The sequence below is a fragment of the Cylas formicarius genome, unplaced genomic scaffold (genome assembly GCF_029955315.1).
Source record: "Cylas formicarius isolate icCylForm1 unplaced genomic scaffold, icCylForm1.1 PGA_scaffold_1__22_contigs__length_36826433, whole genome shotgun sequence".
Lineage (NCBI taxonomy): Eukaryota > Metazoa > Arthropoda > Insecta > Coleoptera > Brentidae > Cylas > Cylas formicarius.
The window spans coordinates 29,646,259-29,672,677 of NW_026844264.1; the positions used below are offsets into that span (position 1 = coordinate 29,646,259).

Here is a 26,419-nt window from a genome sequence, read left to right on the forward strand (position 1 = left end):
GACAGTTGTATCACTACCCGTTATCAAGTGTAAACTCAGTTTACACTTGATAACGGGTAGTGATACAACTGTCCGAAACATTTTGTAAGTTAAAAATAAAGACAATGGAATTTCGACATCCTTTTAGTATTTCTACTGAATCAGTGTCTACCACCTTCAAGTAAACATTTAGCCGGTTGTAGGACGACAGCAAAACAAAATGAGGTTCAGTTTAGGTATTTTTTAATGACAAAAAAATATAATATCGATATGGAAGTTAATTACTCATTTATCTCATTTACAACAAACGAATTACTTTAAGGGTAATAGGGAACTTGAATATTTTTTTATTTCGTTAATGCATTTGTTTATGTATAAAAATAACGGCATACCAAATATCAAAACGCAAAACCCAATATGTAAGTTGGAATAAATAATTCAAATTGTGACACCCAGCTATTCCTTTTAAACGACACTAAACGTGGGGAACGATCGTGACGTCATACCGCTACTTTTCGATCGATACGGCGATGTGTTATAAGTGTTGTTCTCTGGTTATAGGCCGAGAATTATATTACTTACCTTTATTTTTGACTGGTGTAAAGTGTGTTTGTATTTAATCTACGCCAGTTTGGTTAGTTTTTGTGTGTTATATATAATAATAATAATAATATTGGAAGCATCACAAAAACAATATTAGAGATCGTGCCAGCGTGTTTAAGTACAACACGTAAAACGTCAGATAAACTTTTTATTCGTCTACTGGAAAATAAAATCCGTCGTTTTTTGTTAACAATATGTTCAGATGTCACTTTAGCATTAATCGTCCAAACATTTTTAACTATCAAAAATGCACCCATCCCATTGCAGTCTCCAAGTTATAAATGCCAATATACCTTAAAATCAATATTTAGATTTCCACTAATTAAAAAAAATCATTACATTACAATATTACATTGGTTTAAAACTAGTTGCTAAATTTTATAGGAACGCACGTTTTAGCTTTAACAAAGCGAACATCGGTAAAATAAAAACTTTCGGTGTTTTGTATGTAAGATGTCACCATAAACATATCCACTAAAGGTATAAATCGGCTTCGGTCTTTTTCAAAACTTTCTTTTTGATACTGAACCCCAAGACAACAAAAACAAGCAACAGGATCAACACTAAATGGCTACCCCCGGCTGGCGCGTAGTCTAACTAGCGAACTGACGTCACAACCGGTCATAGCCAATGACTTATATTTTTTACATGGCACTACGAAATTATTTTTTGTTTTGTGAACTGTGGTTCTGTTAATAGTAAGTTCCATATTGTTGATTTATTTTTGAGAACTCTTACAATAACTTAACCCTAAATAGTTACCCCCAAATTAAAATTTTTTTATGATATAGGACAGAAATGTTGTAATCTGTGTTGATTTTTATAAATTTTTAAAACGGAAGTATCTTCATATACTATATCTCTATTTGTAAAGCTTGTTCGCTGTTTAATATGTGGCAGTTTGTTTAAATTATATACTGTGGATTTAATATTTCTTAAAAAGGGAAGTTGACTGCTGCTGACCTATAACCCACTAACTGTTTTTTTTTTAATTTTCGACTTTTAAAATCGTTAGCTTAATTTTCCATTTTCCGCCATATTGTAATTTTTTGTCAGTTTTTATTACCACTTGTTGTTTTATGGCGGATAAGTTATGGGAAACCCTACATAATTTTAAATTAGTTGTGACAACCACTAAAAAAGGTCAATAACTACATACATCATTTTTTTAGGCAGCCACGTATTTGTGCCCATCAATATTTCCGTGGGTCGATACCGGACCGGCGACAGAAGAGTCCGGAATGTTCGTCATGAAGATGGTGGGAATCCTGTACCTGTTGATTATTATTTTCGATTTAATCATAGTGTACGGGATTGATAACATGAACACAGCGACGAGCATTTTCATGTGCCTCTTTCTGTTAAGTATCGTCGCGCTGCTATTGGTTATTTCGAGAAAGCCCCAAAATAGGTAATGTTAGTATATACAATGAAAACGATACATGTGAAACAAACCTCTGGGCAAAATTAACGCACAGTCTTTTAATAATCTTTAATACCACATTTTATCGGAACGCAATGGTATAATACGACCAAAAATATAGTGCATTTATTGACCGTAACGAATATTTGTTGAATTTTTTATTTGAAACGTAAATGGATCGTTTTAAATTTGGTTAAGCATTGATGCTGCGGGTATTTTCGAATAAGTAGAAACGTTTATTTTAATATCAGATAATATATATCGTTCTTAAGAGTTTAACCTAAATTCCAATATGTTGGTATATATTACGGAGGTATTTTACTGTGATCCTTATTTATATACCTGATTCTCGAGTTTTGACTCTGCGTGGCTGTTTTCACTGGATATTTCAAAGAGTAAGGGTAAGTACCTGTACTCTATTTATCTTACACATAAGTTCGAAAATAATCATTTTTGTCTCGTGTGCCTGTCGATTAACAACAGTCTTCTTCTTGTATTTTTGTGTCTTCTACATAGTTCTTCGATTTGTCAACAATAGTCTTCTTTAAGACTATAAATCATATTCGCGTAGATAAAGGTACCTGTTTTTTAACTCTATAAAATGTGGAGACCGTGGAATGAAGCAGATGTTCTCCTGTTAGGGGAAGACATGGAAAACAATGACAAATTTGAAGACGAAGTGGAGGTTGTAGTCGAACCTAATGACAATTTATAAGACGAACTACCTAAGTAAATAAAAAAAGCGGATCCATTTGTCTTACTTCCTTTGTTTGCTAAACAAATTGTTTTGAATGTTTACAATTTTATAAGGGATTCAGAAGGGGAAGTACTAGCAGGAATAAAAACAAGTGACATGACCAAAGTTCCGAAGTCAACTGCAAGGACAATTGTTGCAAATGTGATAACCAACCGAAAAGTGAGAGAAAATGTTGTTACTTAGTTAGGCGTATAATCTACGACGCTTATAAAGTGAGTACTGTTTTAACCCTAAAAATAAAAAAGTACTGACAGACTCAAACATTAGTTGTGCCGAAGATCGTTGGGTACTTTTTTGAAGAAAATGGATTTTCAGTTCCACACAATTAATAAACGTGACGACAGTAGCGAAAGTTACTATTATTATTATATTTAATATTTTGCATATTAATAATGATACTATGTAGAAATGTAATGAAATAGAACATAATAAATTTTGTACTAATTTGTTTATGTACATGTTGCTCGGGGAAAAAGATTGAAAACATACTTATATCCCGCTTGTTAGCGTAAGGGCTGCGGTTTTGCAGTAATAAACACTAGGCAAAGTTAATCACGGGGTCGGTTGTAAAAGCACTATATTTCTGGTTGAAGTATATCTTTCCCCTCATAATATTGTGAAAACCGAATCCTTCTGTCTGGAAAGGTTCTTATTTTTCCAGAAAAAAAGATAAGTATCGATAATATCGGTATCGATAATTTTTGTTTCCTTGCAGAAGCACAATTTTGTTTATGACTCCCGGCCTACCTTTCGTTCCGGCCATAGCGATAACTGTGAATATCTACTTAATACTAAAACTATCGAAACTCACCCTTGTTCGATTCACCATATGGATGACACTGGGATTTATCATGTATTTCTACTACGGAATCAAAAATAGTACGTTGGAGGAACAGCCAGACGCGGACGGCAACATCGAACTGACCGTAACTGATCACGAAAAAGCCAAGTTCAATAACAGCACTTCGCCCTACAATGCTGATCAAAACATTTTCAGGTAAGCGCCGTCGGGTTGTCAGGATATTACTCAGTTTCAGCGTCAAGGAGTAGTGGTTGGGAAAAGACATAGTTTTCACGTTAAATTTTCTTTTTTAACACAGTGTTCTAGTTTTTACTTCGGCAAGACTATTGGACGGAAGTATTTCTGGGACCAACCAAAAAAGTAAAAACGAACTTTTATCTATTTTTCTGTAGTGTTATTTAAATACACTCCCAATTTTAAGTGGGTGTTTTTTTTCTAACAATTTAAGACTTAAATGGCAGCTCTCAAAAAAGCAGTAAATCATTAGCAAGGAAGAAATATTTGATATTATACTTAAATCAACGATATAGCGTTCATATACTGCCTGTTTTAGAAAACGTTTAAAACACTACCAAATTTAAGTGAGATTCTATTTCTTTTTAAACCTTAAGATTTATAACTCTTGGGAGAGCAGAGAGGTCATAGAGAAAAATCCCTGCCATACATGGCAAAAAAATCACTACAAATTATATCCAAATCCACCATATGGCCGATATATACTGCGTGTTTCAAAAAACGTTATAAACTTTTAATTTGTGTCATTTGAAAACACTACCAAGTGGGGTTCTATTTTTTTGTGATGAAAAAACTTTCCAATCATTTCTGGAGTAAATAGAATATTAAAAAATGGCGTCAGTTTTGCTTAGTTTTTAATCAGTTTGCCATAAAAAAAGTCACAAAAGTTTTGCAGTTATTAGCAGCAAGTAATGGTGACTGCATTAATGAATTATCTTCAGTAATTTTACTTAATTAACTTAAACTAACGTTATGTTCTAAAACCTATTTCAAAAGTATATAGAATAATAGAATGTATGTATAGTAAGTATGCAAAGGATTATAGAGTGACGAAACTAACTGGAATTTCATTGTAAAGTTCTTTCCCTCTATAGGGTATAAGTTTGGGTCAGTTTACCCAAAGGGTCCGGTAGGATATTCGTAACCAGGAAAGAACTTTATTTTGTTGTTTATATAGTACTAAGTACCCTTATTTTTTATTAGCAATTATTCAAAAAAATTAATTAAATAATAAAAAATCATAGTATTCTCCGTCATACACAATTTTGTTACTAATCTTATAATAACGTGAAGACTACAGCTTAATGACAAATACTGATGCGGTAATCTAAACAAATATATTTATAAACGCGCTACTGTGTGTTTGAATTACACTGGTTAAGTAAGTATATCAGATGGTAAATGGTCAAAAATGACTACAAAGTCTATTTATTGGCATCGGATTTGCAATAGGGATCGAAAATTATTTTATTGTTCCAAGTTTACCCATACTTCTACGGACGTTACCAAAACTGAGTGTAATAGAAACTTTTTTGAAATTGTCCATAATATTCTATTTATCCTAGAAATTAGCGAAAAGTACCCTGTAGAAAATGTAATAGTTAGTAATTGTATGAATTAAACGCTTTGAAGTGCTTGTAGGTAATGAATTCTGAATGGAATAATCTGAAATATTTCGAAAGTCTCAAGCTGTTTGATACAGCGTTGGTTTGGACATATGTAATAGTTATCAGCTATCATTTAGACCACAATTTTGATTCAATTGTAATTTGTTTGGTCTTCTTTGAATATAACTTCATCGGTTAATTATTTTCCGACAGTCAGGATCAACCGACTTACGATTGGAATCCGAACACCACCTGGGATCACCAACCTTCCTGGGCCTTGCCCCCTCAACCCCAAGCCAACTCTTGGGGCCAACAGCAGTACCAAGTGGAACAACAATACAACGTAGAAACCAATAACACGAGGTCCGTGATAAGCAACATTGCCAAATCCACGAACCCTTTTAACAGTGGCGTCGGCGAGAAGACTACAGCTGAAGTGACGAAAAGAGGTACGGTCGCTCCTGCGGCGGGAGGAAGTATGTTCGTTAGCGACCCATTGGCGTTCGCTAATTGGGACGACTAGTCGCTGAAGATGTCCCCACGTTTTGTTGTTGAATAATTTTAGATAATAAAGTTTGAAACGGTTTGCGGTTTTGGAGGTGTGGTACCCGTAAAAGGGACGACAATTTATCCGATGTTACGCACATTATTTAACTGTTCCCTGTATAGTGTTGATAACCTTCCAAGTCTCTTTTTTTTCAATAAATCGCCATATTTCCGTAAAATAGGTTTGAAAAACTTCCCTCATGCGTCTCAAAATAACAGACATGATTTAATAATTATAGTAATGAGCGTACAGAGAAAGTGAGATTATTTTAGAAAATATATTCCGGCACAGATTGGTTAAATCGAGCTGTGTATGAAAAAATTTATTGAAATTACTACTTAGATAGGGTATCTAATTTTAGAAGACATATAACACTGCAACATTTATTATAGAATTGTAAGATAAGGTACAGGGTGATCCGTAATTGTGAATGATCCAACCCAATAATAGTAGTGCACACACTTTGTGGCCATATAGATATTGATGCTTAAAAGCAACGTTAATATATAAAAAAAAGTGCTTCACTAAGGAGAAATCAAATAAAGTGTAATTCCACAAACACTGATTTTTGATGAAAAAAATTTGATCCTAATTATCATATATATTTGAAAATAGAGAAAAAAAAAAGATTGGACTAAAATAATCCACATACTTGCGGATACGCGTTTCTCCTATTAAAATAAAAAAAAAATAGTATCTTAAAAATTACTGAAAATCTAAACCCAAATTTGTGATAAAATACAATTACGGACCACGCTAATGTTAGCCGTTCTAGTGATTCTTACATATTTTTGCGTAGACAGTAAAGTTTGAGTTTGACCTGGGTTTCCTTAAAATGATAGAAAGTGCCAAAATTTCGACATTTATAATAAGTAATTGAGTGAAACAAAATTCTAAATCGCCTAAAATATCTATTTGTTAAGGGAATATGTAATCATTGCAGGACTGTATAAAAGTATTGCGACAAAACTAATAACATATCACAAGCAAAATATTTTAAATGATTTGCCTTAACAATAATATTGCAGGGCTCCTGGCATAGAGTCGCCTCAAAAATTGAAGTTAGCATTTTTTTAAGCTTTATTTGTACTCGATATTTGTATTTGATAGTCCCCGCACGTTTTTAAAGCAGTATTTCAATTTCGATGCCTATATTATACCAAAGTTGGTAAGTGTGAGATTGAAGAAGCATATTTTCAAAATTCATGCTCGATTTTTGTGTTTGTTACACCCTGGCCACATGTTTTAGATGAGGCGCTTACGTAGGGCGTTCACGAAGAGAAAAAGCAAAAAAAAAGTAATTGCGATCATCCTGCGTAAGAATTTTAAAAATATTGTGATACTAATTTAAAAGAATGGGTCTCAGTAGTTTTAGCTTTAGTTGTACGTATAAATTTTAGAAATAGTGTTGAAATAAAAAATATACCAATAACTTTTACAGGGTAGATCCCAAAATGCACATAACATCTCTTGGTTGGAACTCAACTGTCAATGAAAACAAATAATAAAATATTTATCAGATGTCAGGCCTAATTTTCATGTTTTCATTCAAAAGTATGTTAAGAATAGAAACTAACGAGATAACCTATGATGATTTATCTCAATCTACCCATATATTGCACAGACGGTTTTGATCTTTTTAATATACTTTGCGCATATATTCAAATTTAGAACAATTAGTGCTTTGAGAAATACGAGATGTTACATTCAATTTTCAGTCTTTCTATAAATAAGGTAAGGTAAGGTTGTATTACGTTACATGAAGCTATGGGTGTTTTGGTTGTGTAGTAGTTATGTAGTACGTATTAATGAATATTCGACACTGACGTGGTGCAAGGTATTTTAAGGGTCTTTTGTGAGGTTTTGAAAAGGTTCCCAATTTTAAAAAGTGCAATCCGTAAGGGTCTTCTAAAATTATTGCTGGGAAATATTCTTTAAACTTAGTTGACTATTAAAAAGTACAAATGATAAAAAAGGCCGGCGGACGCTTGTTCCACAAATTACAGCACCTGCCATGTTTATAATCAAATTTTAAAAATATCCCCTCCAACTGTTAGAAATACTAGAAGATTGTCGAACATTGCCCTTAATTTTTGTTTACACAAAGTTTAGAGTTGATGTTTCAGTACCCGTTATCAAGTGCACACTAATTGTAATTCTAAGGCTTATATACTAGACTACAAAGACTACGGAGTCGGGCACAGCCAAGCGTTAAGTTTTCAGCTACGAACCTTTTGGAAATACACCGCAACAATACTGGCATTTTTACTGAATCCTTGTCTATCACCTTCAAGCAATACCACTGTTAGAACTCACCAACAAATTGAGTTTGACTGTTGTTACACTATATATATTTACGTTATCGTGGCCGAATAATGTCTACCTACATACTGTAAACAGTATACTCAGCAATAAGGTATAGACCAAAATGACAAGTGATTAATACAATAATTCCACCTGTTAAAATTTGGGACCTTTTGAAATCATGAAGTCTCCGAGTATTTACACAAAACTTCCTAAAATCTATTACTTGTTAAAGTGTTATGTCCTGCGTATAACCACATAAAGCCTATACATATTACACCATGTGACGGTTCCGGTCTTCGGCACAAAAATTAATTTTATAATTTGACTGACAGATTAAATATTACAGCAAAATTGCACAACAATGGTTTTTTGATATCTTAGATCGTTTTGACATATAGATGCTTCTGGTAAACGGTTACAGATTGAATAGGTATCATTCAAAACCATATTATACCTAGCAAAATGTTCTGTGGGAGGCGGATCTTGATGCTGATGCTGTACGGCTTGTGATTTTATCAAACATAATAAACACAATATTTAAATTGTTCTAGTAGAAAAACACGAGATCTCAATAGGAAAACTTAACTAAATACTATTTATAAAGACTCTCTGAAAGCGCGATGTGAAGATCTTGGGAAAATCCAGTAGACGTTGAAAGGTAAAAAAATAGTAATAAACGGATTTTTAGTTAAACGGAAATTTTCTTTCTATTTTTATAATTGTATAGAAATCGACGACACGCCTTTTTGTAAATACACGAGAACTCAGAGTTATACATACATACGAGTTTATCAAATGTTTGATCGTATATTCACTTAATTTAAACGTCATCAGTGCCTGTATCTCTAGAAGTATTTGGTTTATGATAACAGCAAGTGTATCCAAAAGTAACAAATGCAAATATCAAGTGGGATTTGAATCAATCTAAATAAAAACGTTAATGTATTCGAATTCTCAGAGAAATGGGGCTCCGATTATCATTTTTCTAAATTCAAAGATACAAGAAACTAAGCGTTTTCACCAGTATATAAATTGACTAATTGACTAAACATAGAGCGGCACATTTCTACTTCTTTCTATAACATTATGTCTATAGTATCTTATATTTTACAACTAAAGATATGCAACATTTAAACAGTTTTACTTTTGGATCGCTTAGTTGCCTATAAAACTTTGAAACAGGAAGAACCTTAAATTGTTATATTTTTAAATGATACTATATATAAATGTATTAGTAGTTAGGACTCAGTACCAATGTGAAAATTCTCGACAAAATTGTATCTTGCTCTTTATAATCCGTAGAATAAATTTGTTGTGTAAACTGCGTCTCTGTCGGCATTGTATCATGTTTGTATTATACACCAGCTAAGATATGTCATAGCGTAATTTTTTTCAAATTTAACCGAAATTAATTATATAAATTAAAATTTTATCTGCAAAAGTTATATCGACAGTAGCTCTTTTTTGAAAAAAAAATGCGCTTTGTGGTTTTTGAAAAATAAGTGTATGTGTAGACAGTTTAGAAGCACTTTCTAATTCAACAAGTAGCGTGTGCAACGAAAACAAATGCGTTTAGTCTCTACATATTTTATTAATCTGATTATGGTTTGTTTTTCCTTAAAATAACTTGTATAATAATTGACTTATAGTGATATAGGTATATATTTCTTGGTGTTACTTCTTCCGATGATATTACACTAGATAAGTTTTAGATAACTCAAAATGTTAATAAATATCATTATTCATTGGAAATAAAGTTGGGAAAAATCGAAATATTTTATTTCTCGTCAACTACGTAAGATTTGTTTGCCTGGGGCTTAGATAAAATGGTTCGTTACGGTTCTGTCCAAAAATGTTTCCGAAAGTAGGCAACCAGAAATATATATGCATGGAAGAAATCCAATAAAAATCCCTGTAAACCTTCTAATATTGATGTATTATTTTGTAAAATTGCATCCCTTTGATCCATTTCAAGATAATTTTTACAGAAAAATAATGGAAACTATAGCAATAATTTGAGAAGCACGTTAAGCAGAATCCGGGTTTTTCAATATGTGACCAGCATCGTGTTAGAAAGAATTTTTATTGTCAGTACATTAAATAAAAAAAATACTCTTAAGGCAAATAAAAATCAAAAATCGATTGGAAATTTTGAAAAGTGTCCATTTTGATCTCCTATAGAAGTTTCTCTTTTATCGAACAGCCTCCTCGGATCGCAACCAAACCGTTCATTTCGAATTTGGCGGTACGTTACCTGTCGAACGCTGGAACGTCACGTGACCCACGCTCGCCGCCATTTCTCCGTATAAACAACGACCGGGACGGTTCGAGTGTGGTTCGTGTACAATTTGTGTTGATAAGTCGTCAAATATATTGTGAAAAATGTCCGAAGTGGATTCCGCCAACACCAACAATACTGTAGCAGAAGAAAACAGTTCGGTAAATATCTTAAGTTTTTGTTAAATTCCCGATTTAATTTTAACAACTCAAGCAATGTGCACTTACCAATGAAGTGTTGTTAGACGGTGACGGAGAATTGAGGACCTGCGTGCAAATTTTGCCATTCAATCGGGTTTTCAATGATGTTCGTTACATTCTAAGCTACTTTGGGAGAGGATTCTTGAAATCTGTATTTTTATATTTTTTACGTTATTTGGTTAATATTAAAGAGGCTTAAAATACTCAACAGTTTTACCCGGTTAAATACAATTTATTGTTTGAAATCGTGATCGATGAAAATCTCGAGAAAACGGAAAATTTTGATACGTACGCCGTGGCTTGTGGTCCAAGTAAAGCACATACGTTTAGCGTTGTCTTGCAGTCATTCAAGTGCCGGCGAGGTGGAAGTCACGTCTTTGAACGAATGTTTACATTTTGGAGGGAAACTTTAAGTGGTTACCTATGTTATTTGTTTTAAACAATTTTTTGGAAAATTTGTCTTTTCTATTCTAATTATTTGTATTTCTTTTATCCGCAGCAATTTTTGACTATGTAACTTAAATAATTATTTACTTAATTGTAGAATGAAAAAACGCCCAAGGGAAGAAAGTCTAAGTCACCAAGAACGTCTACTATAGACAAAACGCGCGAAGAAAGTGAAGCGTTAACTCCTCCAGTAGAGGGTAGGCGAATGACAAGGTCAGCTGCAAAAGGGGTAACAGCCACTCCGCCGCCCCCTGCCAAAAAGGAACGCAAGAGCAGCACTGGTCGATCTACTGGACGAGGTAGAGGGAGGCGCCCTAAAAAAGCAGCTCCTGAAGAAGATGAAGAATTACAAAATGAAAATAAAGTAAGAAGTTGCAAAATTGATATTAGTTTTCATTTACTTATTACAAAATAATGTGTGAAATAAGCACATAGTGAATCTGTAAAACATATTTTAAAAATCTTTTAGGATACTGTAGTTGCTGCTGAATCTGAAGAAAAGAATGAAAAGGAAGCCCCCAAGAGCAATGACTCTTCGGCAGAATCTTCAGAATCAAAAAAATCTGAAATAGAACCCATGGAAACAAATTCACATGACGAAAAAGATGAAACTGCAGCAAATAATAATGCAGCTGAATCTTCCAAAGTAAGTCATATTTTAATTGCTATAACATGGTACTTAACTATATATGAGCAATGTCTGTGTAATGAACTCAGAGGCTATAACTGACACTATGATTAATTTTACACTTTTCTTTGGAATTACATTTTTTATTTCTTTTTTTAAGTATGCAATTACTGTTTTTTTTTTTAATAAGAAGTTTACCTTAATTATCAACCGGGAAAATTTTGAGGAGTTTTGTTAAAAAACCAGAAGGTACGATGATTAACTCTGTTCAAGGAATTATTTTTTCTTGCATAGGTGCAAGGTGTGGATCTTGGAGTTGTGAGACATGAATATTTTAGGAATGGCTAAATGTTTTATGACGGATTTTGTGTTATTAGAATTTCAGTGATGACTTTATCTTAATTTTGCATTTTATTTAAATAAATGTAAAAAAATACATTACTCAAAGGTTTGGTTTCTTGCACAGCTAATAAGTAGTTGCCTGTTCAGTGTTGTTTCAACAAAAATACTTTTTGTAATTTCTTAGTAATTTCTTGTTAATATGTGCTGGCTGTGCTGGCATGGCTGTCAGTTTAATACTGTGATTACTTGGTTTGTTAAAATTACACCAATTATTTATCTGAAATGCAAATTTCAATAAAAGACTTATTTGGTTTAAAATTTAATAATCCATGTAAACCCCTTTTGTTGTTAATTGAATATTTATTTACACAAATCATTCTGATCATTTTCCATCTAGGTTAAGTTCCCTCAAGTGCACCATACACAACCTGAAGTAAAATTATGGAAATTTCATTCATGCCGCTTGTTTTCTTACGCTTCACGGAATAGGAAAAAATTTTAAAAAAAAAGCTCCAGCTATTCTTGTATCAAACAGGCAGGAATCCATTGTGCAATAATTAACAAAAAATCTGAACTCTACACAGAGCACAGATTTTAGCTTTAACTTGCGGAGCTTCCTCTAATTTTTATTTAGTACATTTGACAAGTTTTAACCTATGTGTATCTGTGTGGCGCTTGACGGTTTACGGTCGTCTATATTATCTTCTAATGGTATATAAAAAAGATGTTGATTGAAATTGGCATTTTATGGCTGTTGGTTATTGTATAATCCCACATAAAGCAGGATCCGTCTTAATTGGGCAAAAAATAGAGGTCTTGGTACTTACATTTTGATAATGGTGTTGAAAACAAATTTTCAGTCTCGCATGAATAGTGGCAATGTTTTTGAAGCTTGTCGTTCGTTTCAGGAACCCGAAGCCACCGAGAACGGTGCAAAAGAAGACAGTAGCGCGGACGCCGCTTCGGAAGACGAAAAGAAAGAAGAATCGAGCACAAACAATAGCTCAGAGGAGACACCCGCGGATTCGGCGGCGGCCGTAACGCCGGAAGAGGTGAACAAAGCCGAGAGTAGCAGCGATCCTGCGACGGAGATTGGCGACAAGCCAACAGAGTAAGAGGACGGTGTACGATTTAGCACGGAGAGTAGCCGGACAGAAGTGCGGGTACTCGCCACAAGAAAACAACTTTTCTAATAATAATGATGTAGGTTAAATGACATTAATCTAATTAAAAAGAGATACAAAAAATGAAAAACTTGGTTTGTATTTTTTTCTCAAGAATTAAAAACAAAAACTGGAAAACTCAATAGTAAGGTTTTTTTTTTTTAATGTTTTGTGCAAATTTCCGTGGGTGTGATTGCGGGTCGACGACAGTTTTAGGAAGACGGGGTGGGTAGGTTAGGTATCGACGTGTTCATTTGTTTTCGGGTTTTGTTTGCGGTCGGAAATTTCTGTCTGTGCCGTAATGAAACGAGATCGTTCGGTACCACGCCTACAGCGCGAACCCGAGTTTAAACTTAGTCACTGTAAAAACTTAGTTAAAATGTAGTAAGTTTAGTAATTCCTAAGCATGTGTAATCATAAATATTAAATTTAAGCGAGGTAGGACTCCCCATTTTGGTTTGCCTTGGTTATGTTATTTAAATTTTAAAAATGGATCAGTTTCAACTGGATATCACAATATTGCAAATAAAGACTTGCTATGACGCTTTCAGAATTTTATTTTGCTCGGTCCCTTAAGTGAACCCTTCTCAGACTTTTGAGAAGACCACTAGTTTCGTCCTGACCCGAAATCACACCAATATTGGGAATGGTGCAAATGTGAGCGGGAGTCGTTGCCGTTGTTAATCATTAGTGTAAATCGTCCTTTTGTATATTTGTGCTTGTTTCTCTTTAAGGTGGTGTGCACCAAAAATGAACGTTTTAGTGCAAAAAAAATTACTCAATATGCGTCACAAGAGCCAGTCCTCAATTAACTTACTGTTTTAATATTTATGAGCATTAAAAAAGCAATAGTATAGGACCTGAGAGAATTCAGTCTTTAAGTTATATTTATGAGCATTAAAAAAGCAATAGTATAGGACCTGAGAGAATTCAGTCTTTAAGTTTGTGTAAATGTCTACAAAACATTTCAGGTTAGACAAAACTAACCAAAATGATTTTATCATTTTTTTCTTTAGTAACCAAAATTAACCAGGCAAACTTGCGCTTCTAGTGAAAAGTAATGTAAAAAGAATCAACATTGTCCATGTTTTTTTTTGGTTTCAAGTTAATAATAAACGAGTTTTCATACATTATTGGTAAATGGCTGTGGAATAAATGTTCATTCGCCAACTATGTATAGAAATACATTTTTGACATGTCCATTACTGAGGTGAAAAAACTAACTTTTCATAATTTCCTTCGCCGTGCTGCTAAACTCCCGTGACATATAGATTAATTTTTTTTTAATTATTTTTTGATGCACGTCTCCTTTTAATGGCAACCGACTGCAATATTTGTTCCATTTTCTTTTGTTTTATTAGATATTGACATGTTACGCTCTAATAATAATGCCAGTTTTCATCTTTTACTCCCAACGATTTGTTAAATTTTTGGATTATTAAAGTCACAAGGTGAGGTTTAAGTTCTTGTTAATTGATCTTCCTGTACGATTTTTACAATAATCCATACGATTCAAATTAATATTAATTGGTTAATTTAAAGGATTTTCCTGGCATACATTCATTTGGTTGCTGGCAACTAAGTTATTAACTATTGGCAAATTTTTCAAAAATAATAAACAAATTCAAGATGCGCCATTAGAATCTCATTAACAGATAGCTTTAATTGGAAGTTAAACAATGAAAAAATACAGAGTTTTTTGAGAGTTGAGTTTTGGTCACCATATCTCCAAAAGAACGATCTTGACTTCAAATTATTGCTTGTCTGGTCTGCTTTGGGCAATGTATCAGGTGTTTAATTTTAAAGGTGTTTTGTTCTCATTTCGAGACAATTTAATTTAAAATATGCAAAAAAAAATCAATCGCAGGGACAAATTGGTTCATTTAAAGGATTTTCCTGGCATACATTCATTTGGTTGCTGGCAACTAAGTTATTAAGTATCGGCTAATTTTTCAAAAATAATAAACAAATTCAAGACGCGCCGTTAGCATCTCAGTAACAGATACAAGAATTTCATTAAATTGTTTTTATTTCGAGACAATTTAATTTAAAATATGTAAAAAGATCAATAGCAGTCGTACTAGTTGCGCTCTGAAAAACGTGGCTAGCGGTGCCTCTCGAAAAGTAATCTTCACACAAAATTCAAAAACGAAATCGTAATTCATCGTAAAAAAAAACTCCCATGACTTAATTAAATCATTTTATTCAATGCCAATGACAAATATTACAAGCAAAGAAAGTGCTACAAATTATGCAAGTAATATTAAAATTGCATATAATGCAATAAATCTTACGGAGTCATTTTTCTGAAAACAATGTTTGATTTGCTTCTATTTGTAAATCTGCTTAATCGTTTTTTTTTTCAGATGGTTTTTTTTTAATTTGTTATATTGTGGCATTTTTCATGGCTAATATATCAAACCTGATATTATCTCTGGTGTATCCTAAACAAACATTTAACTAATTTTTAAAAATTATGGGACTTTTTGACCCAATTTTTTTAAAAACATATTGGTTTTACAAGTTGTTAATATAAAACTACATTTGAATCTCCCAAAAGGAAAAGGGCTAGGTTTCTCATAAAGGCTTAGAGGTAATAAGGTTAACCAAAGGTTTAATTGCCTTACAAAAAAATTTGTTACAAAATCACTTCAGATATGATAAAACAAATTTGGTATTTTTTTTTAAGAACCTTGTCAGTATGATGTATATAGTATATTAATGGTAGTGATCTATGTATATAGTATTACTAAACACTTCCTACATGGATGGCACTGGTTCTTCTTAAAACTTGCTGATATGCTGATATTTGATATTGCCGAGTTCAGAACGTGTCACTACAGAAAAGTAACACTGCTCTTCAGACTTGTAGATTTTGTAAAAAATTAGACTCTTTATTTAAGTCTCTCAGTTGCTGTTTTTGTTTCCTTTTTTTTGCCGACATAAACCGTTTTTCGTTCTTTTCAGTTTTGGCTGCACTTTCAAACGTTTTTGAAAATATCTCGATTGTAGTCTTGTGTTCGTATTTTATAGACTTGTAGTAATAGGTATATTTTTTTGACACAGAATTGAAAAATAACGTCTTATTTTATATTTAGGTAATAATCTACACTGTACGGTTACATCAATGTGAAAAATAAAAAAATCATTAGACCTTAGAATGTCCCTTTAATTGTTACCTGTTTAATGGATTCAATTTATTTTTTTCCGACGACGCTATGAAAATAAAAATGTAAGAAATCATTATTTTTACTGCACATAGGTGCATCGCTAACCAAATAGTTTTTCAAATAGATAATGCTTACCCAAGCATTACATATATACCTAAAAGATTTCTAAACAGGAAATTCTCCAAATCCCTACATTTCGACATTTTGTTCTAACCAACATGCACTGCAAAGATAAACTGCAGCTTGTCTAATATACATAGTTCTAAACTGAAAAAGGCGCCATCTACTCCTAAATAATTGTCACGAACAGTTGGTTGCCTACATCAGACGGTTGGGGCGAAATTTCTCAATTAAAAATACATAATACTAATAATATAATTTAAAATGATTTATCCGTTTATAAAAAAGTTAACTTATCCTTATCCTCCGGTAGCATTCATCTGGAGAAAAAAAGATCAAAAGCTCAATTTATTCCGACATTCCACTCAGAGTTTATTGATTGGTGAAACCCGTAAAAAATTTCTTGAAACCAGTCCCACCAACGGCAACAAACAAAACATGAAAGAAAACATTTGAAACAGTTTCTATCGAGATGGCGTACGGTATAGAGCTATCGTGACGTTTATAGTCGGGGGTATTGGTACTTTAAGCTGATAAGTTTAAATAATCGCGGCTAAAATAAATTAGATTTAACGTCTAACTGAAAAATTAATATTGTTAGTGTGGGAAAGGTATGATTTGTGCCGCGTATTCTTGAGAAGGTAAGCAAAAATTGAATTAATACCAAATCCAGTTGATTTGATTTAGTTTTTTTTTTCAATTGGGTACTTCCCTTGTGAAATATTATCATTTTAAGAATATTATGTCATTTGCTATTACGCATTCCTTTTTTCTAGCTAAATTGAAATTTATTGGGTCATATTTTATTTTGATCCTGCTTTATAATGTTTGGAAAATTTTTGGGTTATTTCTCGACAAAATCTTACCTGAATACACCTAGGCTATGATTGGTCGATTAATGTCATCTTTCGTATTTGAAATATTTATTATCGAGATACAGTTTTGAGAAATAAATAAAAGAGATACTATAGGAAAATTTAAACATGGGTATTCTCTCTCCTTTTTGCTTAACAAAAGTATTTCAATACTGCACACGGTATTTTTAGAAAAATTGGAGTACTTATTTGGCTAAAACAATTGTTTGTCGGTGAGAAAGGTCCCCCAAAAATCTTGGCAAAGTTGATCTTGGATTTTTAATATGAATATTACTTTCATGATTGCTTTTACATAAAAGTTCGATAGAAATATATTGCTTATTCTTATGGTTTATGGTTATTACTTTAATATAAAATTGGGCTTACTTCTACAAAAACCTAATATTTTCCTTCCATTTAATGGAATTTTTGTTTAATTAACTTGTTTTCTTTTGCAAACTGTAGCTTCATTTTTCAGACTCATCTCGCATTTTGAGTTATCTTTAAAGTATTGATTGATATTCCGCATGATATATTTTGTGTAAGTGAAGTTAAATATTGAATATGTTAAAAATACCATTAGAATATATAGTTCATTAAAATGACTGAACTTAAATCTAGTGCCACAGATATGATAAGGTCAACGTTCTACCTGACTACCAAATATTTAATTGGTACCAAATAGCTACTACACCAATCAACTTTTTTTTTGTAAATTGTTAACTAAAAATTGTAAAAACATACGTTGTTTGTATAGTATAAATTAAATTTGTCAGGTAGAGCCTTTTCTAGCTTGAGATTGAACAATTACGAAAAACTAGAATTGTAAAATGTAAATTCGTATGCTAATTTACGATTGCGCTGAAAACTATTAATGAAATAACCTGTACCAAAAAATATCTTGATAAATTGATGCGCATTTGGTGCCAATGCTATTTTCGTAGAAAAGAGAATAATTTTCCGCGCATGCCTATAGATTTCACACACTAACCTGTGTTTTGCGCCATTTTCTTTTTAAACACGCACTAAACTCATTTTTTCAGAACATTTAACGAAATTTGCCGTTAAAGCACAGCATCTACATCGACATAAGCTGAAACTTGACAAATTGACGAACTGTCAGCGGCCATATTGGCTGTTGAAAGCTGCTAGGTCTTGTTAGTTGGGATGAAATGACATGTGTTATTGGTTGAAAGTTCTTTTTTCATTGTCGCGTCGCGTATTATCAGCATAGCAGGGCCTAAGTAATATTTAGTAGCTATATTATATAACATAATTTTCTTTTAATTGGCATTTTTCAATTAAACGACAGTTAATTAAATACGTGAACCTATTTCAAGGCACAAGAAAGTTGTCAACGATTTTAGTGTGTTTCGTAAGGTATAAATTTAGCATTTTCGTTTTAATTAAAATCGGATAGCAATTACTCAAAAATAGCCCAAGACTTTACGCCACTTAGGTGATCTTGACGATGTTTTAACGACTAATTGGCAAAACTTTGTTGCGCATTAATGATCGCAATATTCCCACATGCACCTTTTTATTGTTATAAATAAGTTATAAGGAAGGAAGCCATGCAGTCTGTCCAATTTTGTTGGGATCAAATATCTTTATGCCAACAACACAAAGACTAATTTTGTGAATTAATGTAAGAACAACAGACGCTCAATTTAAAAGCCACCAGGTGAAATATTGACTGAGTTTTAGATATAAGCAGAATTATTAGAAATTTTTTAAGGGACGCCATCGCTTCCCGCATGAAAATTATATGTTTCTCTCAGATATATACATTGTTTCTTACAGCCTGTAAGCAATGTAGAACTAGTGCCAGTATGCAGAAGCTAGAGACCAACGAGTCAATGGGGTCTAAGAGAGATAAATAATAGTTTTGCCCAGGAACCGATGACGTCACTAATAAACTGAACCCTATTCGTGGCTTTTTTGAAACAGAGAAAGTGCGATAGAAAGTCTTATGGCTCTCAAAGTCGGGATGGTGAGCGGAAAATCGGACGTTGAAAGTTTTTTTATACATTTTTTATAAATTTAAATAAATAAAAATTACATTTTCTAGATTATTTCCTATTTTACAAAGAGATAGATATAGATTTCTATCGGATATCCATATAGTTCCACAGTTCTCCATGGATATCCAATGGAGATTTGTATTTCTCAGTCTCTTTAATTCCGATCTTTGCAGTACCAAAAAATCCGCAATCCGCAACGGCATTTGACTAACTAGTTTATTTGGCACGAGCGGAGCGCAGCGGAGCAAGTTTTTAATAAACGAGTGAGTTAAAAAGTTTACCGAACGCATTGCATACGCAAAACACGAATACATTCACTGACATGAATGTCAGAAATGACAAACGTCAAAATTCAAAGCGTGGGAAATATCTCCGAAAACATCCGATTGCTTCCAAACCCGTGCGGTAAAATCTCGAAAATGTCCGAAGTCGCTCGAATTCGTGGGAAACGAAACTGACGTGGTAAAGTGACGCTTCCCGCACGCTAGATCGGTGCGTAATTGGGTATTTTACAGACGGGAGTAGAAAAAAATATTTATAGCATAGTACTAGATTTTACTTTTGAGCAGATATCCTAAATCTTATTAATTGTATTTAATGCACGTTTACAACAGAAACCAACAAAATAAAGCTGCACGCCGTCCCATATCGAAAAAGTAATATTCTTTCCAATGGTGGATGTTTTCGAGAATCGGTAAAGCTGCGTTAACCCGGAGTGCCCGTGGGACCTGTTATTTGTTATTAATTTTCTTTTATTCCGAAGCCTGTACGTGACATTCGCTAAAACACACAAAATATCGGTTTAATTTAAATTTTCCATCATGTCGGAACTGTCACGTCCATAAGCTTGGGCAAAATCCGTCTCTTCAGTATAAAAATACGATTTTAATGCGACCGGAAGTGCAAAATGGGATTTTAACGTTTCTATGCGAGCGAAATAAGGAAATTTTACAAATGTTGTAATGTTGGCTTTAGTAGATCCCAGGTCTAGACAATAATGAAACACCTTTGTTCACACAAACAGAGAAAGTTAATTGTAATTATTTTAACTTGTAATTATTTTACTTATGGGCAATGGATAAATATCAGTAAGAAAAAATTGGAAAAAAATTTAATTGTAAATTATTCATATTTTTATTCCGACTTTATTTAGAGGGATGTTTTAAAGTTAGTTTAAAATTGCCGTAGTAAGATTTTCTAATCTATCAAGATGATGGGTATTATATTTGAAGCCCGACGTAATCGTAACTTTAACCTTTGCCGACATTCCTAGTATAGCTAGTATTTCCAACATAAGAATGGATAGAGGTAGGGGATATGCAGAAACAAATTTGGTTAGTTTTGAAAAATTGTTTTTCCTATAGACTAATTTGAGAATGGATTTTGACATCAAAATCATTTTCATTTACTGACGGTTGCGAACATCATCAAACTGGGACTTAGTCGCTTATTGTTCTGTAATCGCCTCGTCTAAACCATTTGCAAAATGTCCTTACCTGTTTGTCTAATATAATATTTAGGACGTGATCCTCATTTCAACCTGTAGACACCTGATTCTTGAGTTTTTGGACACTTAGTTTTATTGTTTTTTAAAAATTTTTTAATTGTTTTCTTAGTTCTGAAAGCTATTTTTAAACCACATTTTGACAAATGTTTTGAAACTTTTGCACTAGGTTCTCCTATGTAAGTAATTGTCCATTACATTCAAAATAATTTTGCAGTTATAAATTTATATTGGACAAACAGGTAGATCCATAAAAGAGCGTTTAAAAACAATAGTCTAGATTCTAATTATGCTATACACAGAAAAACACATTTTTGACGACAATTTTCATATTTTACATACGATAAGATACGGTGTTGTCGAAACATTTGCCATGTGAATATCTGTAAAAATCTGAAATTTTAGTACTTATTTATTTTGTTAAATGAATTTTCATCAAGTGAAAGCCTCTTAAGTTCAAATTAATATTTTAATTAAGAACAGTGGATTAAGTAGGGCCGATAAACCTAGTATAGGAATATTGATTAGCTTAGGGACAATTTATATCTTTATTTTTCAAAACTCACTTAATCTGCAATTGAAAAGAAGAAGAAAATATCTGGTGCCATTTTTGGAATCAGAATATGAAAAACATTTAAAATCGGTTGGTGGGTTTCCGAAACTTTTTTTAATTAAGTATTAATAAAATTAACTAAAGCTGTCATAGTAACCATTCAATAATTTTTAATGTTTTCTTTTTAATTTAAGTAACGTTCTTTTTCGATGATTATTACGTATTCCGGTTGGTGACTATTTTTATTCTCACGAATTAGTTATAGCTACAATCAAAAAAATTAATTTCTGTTGACATGAATTTTTTTTCCGGAAGCGGTACCGGCGGTACTGAGCCCAGTCGTCTGTGACTGCATTTGAACGGCCCCGTTTTATTTGCTAACTGGCCATTTTTGTGCATCCGTTCTGTCTCTCGTCGTCAAAAGGATCGTTAACCGCTGCAAAGGACAATGAAGTTTACAACGCTAATTAGGAGATTTATTTTTGATGGGCTAAATTAACAATTAAACAATTGTACAAGCTTATTGCCTCTAAAAACCGTTTCCGGTGGAACCGTTCGGGGGGGTTGCTCGGATAATGAAGTTAAATTATGATCTGTCGAGAAATGTCTCACCCGAGATTACTTATTATGGGTACCTATATATTATCTTAAAAGAAAGACGTCTTAATTCTTATAACGCTTTTATGATAAGTTTAAGATGACCATGCTGAATAAAAGTAACCTTGTTGCTAGAAATACTGAGGGTCGTTCTTGGATCTTTGAAAAAATTTGCATTTTCGCATAAAACAATCGACTACTTTTCAAATAATATAATAATAATAATTTTTCGCAAAAATTATTTTTGAGACTTAGAAACAAGCCGGATAATTTTAATACTGTTATTGTTTTGGAAAAAAATATAAAAATCAGGCAAGCCCAAATTTTCACTATTTATAATTAAAAACGAATGTCTTCCAAAAGCCCGACTATTTTTACCGGCAGGTGATTTAGAATGTTATAGTCTATTTCATAAAGGTGTAGAATAATAAAACTTTACAAGGTATATAAAGGGACTACAGAGTGATCCAAGTAATACTTAAGAGACTTTCATTGTTTTTTTAAAGTGCAGGTAAGTATACTCGAACCAGAAATATAGTGCTTTTACAACCGACCCCGCTATTAACTCAGTCTACTGTTTATTACTTCAAAACCGCAAACCCTTATTCGCAGCAATTCTTGAAACATGGACATAAAAAAATTAGTACAAAGTAACATTATCATCATTATTAATATATCATAATATCATCATTATTAATGTACAAAATATTAAATATAATAATAATAAAGTATCAGTCTCTTAGAAAATCGTCACTGTCGCTACTGTCGTCATCTGGTTCAATTCTGAGATTCCATTAGCATTTGCGGTTATTAATTGTTTGGAACTGAAAATCCTTTTTCTTCAAAATGGTACGCAACGACTCTTTGGTACACTAATATTTAAGTCTTTCAGTACTTTTTTATGCAGTTCTTTTAGGGTTAAACTAAAAACTCGAGAAGTACCAGCATCTTCTCTCATTTTCCTGTTGACTATGCCATTTGCTATAATTTTCTTACAGTTGACTTAGGAACTTTGGTCATGTCACTTGTTTTTATTGCTGCTCCTACTTTCTCTTCTGAATTTCTTATAAAATTTTAAACATTCAAACAATTTGTTAAGCAAGCAAAGCAAGCAAGACAAATGGATCCGTTTTTTTATTTTCTGAGGTAGTTCATCTTCTAAATTGTCACTAGATTCCACTACCATCTCCACTTCGTCTTCAAATTCTGCGTTCTTTTTTATGTATTCTTCTAACAGGGGAACATCTGCTTTGTTCCAAGGTCTCCATATTTAAAAGTGTTAAAACACAGGAACCTTCAAAAATTGTTTAACTGTAAGATTCTAATAAATATTTATTTGTATTCTTATGACGTACTTTCATCTACCACGAATATAATCTATAGTCTTCTTAAGTTCTTTCCGAATCGAAGAACTATGTAAAAGACATAAAAATTCAAGAAGAAGAATGTTGTTAATCGACAGGCACCCAAGACAAAAATGATTATTTTCAAACTTACCTGTGAGATAAATAGAGTACAGATACTTGCCCTTATGCTTTAAACTATCCAGTGAAAACATCATCGCAGGGTTAAAGCTCGAGAATTAGGTACATAAATACGTACTTACTGGAAGGATCACAGTCACATACCTCCGTAATATACACGAACATATTGCAATTTAAATTAAATTCCTAATAACGTTACCTATCACCTAATGTTAAAATAAACGCTTCTACTTATTCGAAAATACCCTGCAGCATCAATGCTTAATCAAATTTAAAACGGTCCAAATAAACATTTCAAGTTTCTACAGATATTCGTTACGGTCCATCTCAGGCAAGACCTACTTAATACAGAATAAACATCTGTTGGGATGGGTTTTACCACGGTCCTGCGGTTAAGGTACTGCAAAATACTTTAAACGTCGAAGCAATAAATGCACTATATTTTTGGTCGTATTATACCCCCCGGATTTGGGTCATTTATGGGTTTTGCATATTGTTGTCGATTCATCAACGCCGAAAATGGCTTGCCAAGGACGTACGAAAGAATTTAATTTATTATATGAAACATCCATTATAATGACATTAAATTATAGAAAATCACGACTGGACCGATCAAAGAGTAAAGATCCCACATTTTCAAAAAAAATTTCTTACCATTTATAAAACGTAAACCGACACTGGAGAGTCAAGTTGCATGGCGGTTACTGGGGCAACCATTCGCATCGCGCATGCGTCATATTCTTCTCGACTAAATTCTGGGAGACTGCCATGAAAAAAATTTGAAATCTCACAGTAACCAGAAAAGTAATTATCATATCAATGAATCAGTAAAGATATTGTTTGTCCTTAAATATTTTCAAGCTGTTGGAAGACGTTTTAAAACAGTACATTTACGGTTCTGCGTGTTTACTGCCTATTTATGTTTGCACAATGTATACAGAGTGGACCAGATTTTTTGGGGAAATGCTTTTTTCACGAAACTAATAATAAATAAATAGTCCACTTTTTTCAGAAATGTGGTTTAATGGGATCAAATTTACTTCAATTTTTATTTTAAGAGTAACCACGGGCGTATTTTTTCTTTAAAAGATGTTTAGTTTATATCCGGATATCACTGATAAAAATATATATTGCACTGTTTGATAGGTAAAAGATGTGTGTCAAATTTGATAAAAAGTGTAGTGTAATATTAATACATACAATACAGTTTAAAGATAAAGATAAAGATAGCTTTATTTCCATAAGACTTGTTTTACAAGTGTTGGATATTGTCAGCATAATGTAAAAGTATAAAATTATCTTAGTATAATTAGTAAATTAATAATAATAATAATAAGTAATACTGATGGATAAATAACAAATATATAAACAATAACAAACAACGAATACGTATTAAAACATATCACAAGAAAGAAAATCCTTAATATTGTAATAGGCGAAGCGTAGCAATTTGTCTTTAAGAGTGCATTTGAATTTTGTTTGACTAGTTTTCTCCTTCAGTTCGATAGGCAATTTATTATAAATTTTTACAGTCAAAACAAAGGGACTATTTGCTGTAAGAGACAGTCGATGTGTAGGTATTTTTATGTTAAGATTCTGTCTTAAATTGTACTGAATATCTGAGTTTCTTGAGGGCATATAAAGATTAGAGTTACTTTTTACATACGTGGCACAATTTAGTGTGTACATACTAGGAAATGTCAATAAAGAGTGTTGTGGAAATAGGTTCCGACATGAAAAATTCCAGGGCTTAAACAGTATAGTCCGTAAAATGCGTTGCTGCATCCTAAAGACTTGCTCTGCACGTGGGGAACGTCCCCAACAAACGTAGTTGAGACACGAATAGACATACGAAAAATAGTACATTTTTAACAAGGGGAAAGAAACCTGATGGCGGAGCCTCCATATGACGAAGCAGTAAACAGACAGAAAGTTTTCTGAGAATGTGGTAAACCTGTTCGAACCAGGAGAGTCTCGAGTCTACATAAACTCCGTGGAATTTTACAACACTTTTCTGTTGAATTGTGCTTTCATTAAAGCATACTAATAAACTCTTATTTAAATCCCGTGTTGAAAAGGCGATCATCTCAGTTTTACTTTTATTCAATATCAATTTGTTAATTTCTGCATAATGTTTCATTTGCTCAACCGTTGTCTTGGTTGCAATGCTAAGTTGCTCAGACGATGCTGCAGAAAGGGTAGAAACTGCATCATCCGCAAAAAGGGAAAAGTAAGTATGGGGGAAAGATGAAAATACATCATTTATAAACACTATAAACAATAAAGGACCGAGTAAACTTCCCTGAGATACACCACAATTCATTGACCTGGAATCAGAGACGTATTCAAATCCTAAGGTATCTCTCAATTTGACCAACTGCGTACGACCCCCAAGAAAAGACCTTAACCAATTTAAGGCGTTACCTCTAATACCATATGAACAAAGCTTGTCCACTAAAATATCAACATCGACCAAGTCAAATGCTCTTTGTAGATCGAAAAAAACACATGCTGTCTGCTTCCTTTCTTCTAACTGGGTAAGAATATGCTTATATAAAGAGAGAATGGCTGGCATCCTGCGTAGATCGGTTTTTTCGAAAACCAAATTGCATGCCGGAAAAAACGTCTCGACTTTCCAAAAAATTAGAAAGTCTGAAATGCAGTCCTTTTTCGAAGATTTTTGAAAAAACGGATGCTATAGCTCTATAATTTGAAATAATTGCTGCACCGTTTTTTTTATAGGGTTTTATATGAACTTTTTTTCATAAAAACATTGTTGTCGATCAACTCTCTATATAAACACACACTATGCTTTAAATTCTAAGAAACAGAGCGGGATAAAAAATAATCATTTCTAATACATTTTATTATACTCAATTTAAACTGTCGACTTTTTTCAGTAGTTAATAATTTTTATTTTTGGAGGAACCACTGGCATATTTTTTTATTTAAAAACGTTCACAAAAACATTAGTTCCGATCAATTCTTAGAAGTTGTTCCCAAAAACCTAGTCCA

At 32.7% G+C, this 26,419-nt stretch overlaps 3 protein-coding genes across 6 annotated transcripts in view; all 3 read left to right on the top strand.

Moving 5' to 3' along the window:
• LOC132696838 (probable cationic amino acid transporter) overlaps positions 1-9,961 on the top strand; it is a 64,381-nt gene extending 54,420 nt beyond the window's left edge. For 2 of the 4 annotated variants that reach the window (XM_060661895.1, XM_060661896.1), the window contains 3 exons: positions 1,755-1,993; positions 3,478-3,759; positions 5,400-9,961. In XM_060661895.1, coding sequence (XP_060517878.1) covers positions 1,755-1,993; positions 3,478-3,759; positions 5,400-5,709 — 831 coding nt within the window. In that variant the 3' untranslated portion in view covers positions 5,710-9,961. The remainder of the gene's footprint in view (positions 1-1,754; positions 1,994-3,477; positions 3,760-5,399) is intronic. The other 2 variants (XR_009618087.1, XM_060661897.1) reach the window with 2 other exon arrangements.
• A 360-nt stretch (positions 9,962-10,321) lies between these two features.
• LOC132697004 (nucleolar protein dao-5-like) lies at positions 10,322-13,638 on the top strand. The gene is made up of 4 exons (XM_060662232.1): positions 10,322-10,479; positions 11,063-11,329; positions 11,435-11,611; positions 12,844-13,638. Exons 1-4 carry the CDS (start codon positions 10,423-10,425, stop codon positions 13,048-13,050), a joined length of 708 nt encoding a protein of 235 aa, XP_060518215.1. The 5' UTR covers positions 10,322-10,422; the 3' UTR covers positions 13,051-13,638.
• Positions 13,639-16,838: 3,200 nt separating this feature from the next.
• LOC132697378 (alpha-mannosidase 2) overlaps positions 16,839-26,419 on the top strand; it is a 42,159-nt gene continuing 32,578 nt past the window's right edge. Inside the window, exon 1 of the mRNA XM_060662837.1 lies at positions 16,839-17,029. The gene's annotated coding sequence lies outside the window, so the exon portion shown is untranslated. The remainder of the gene's footprint in view (positions 17,030-26,419) is intronic.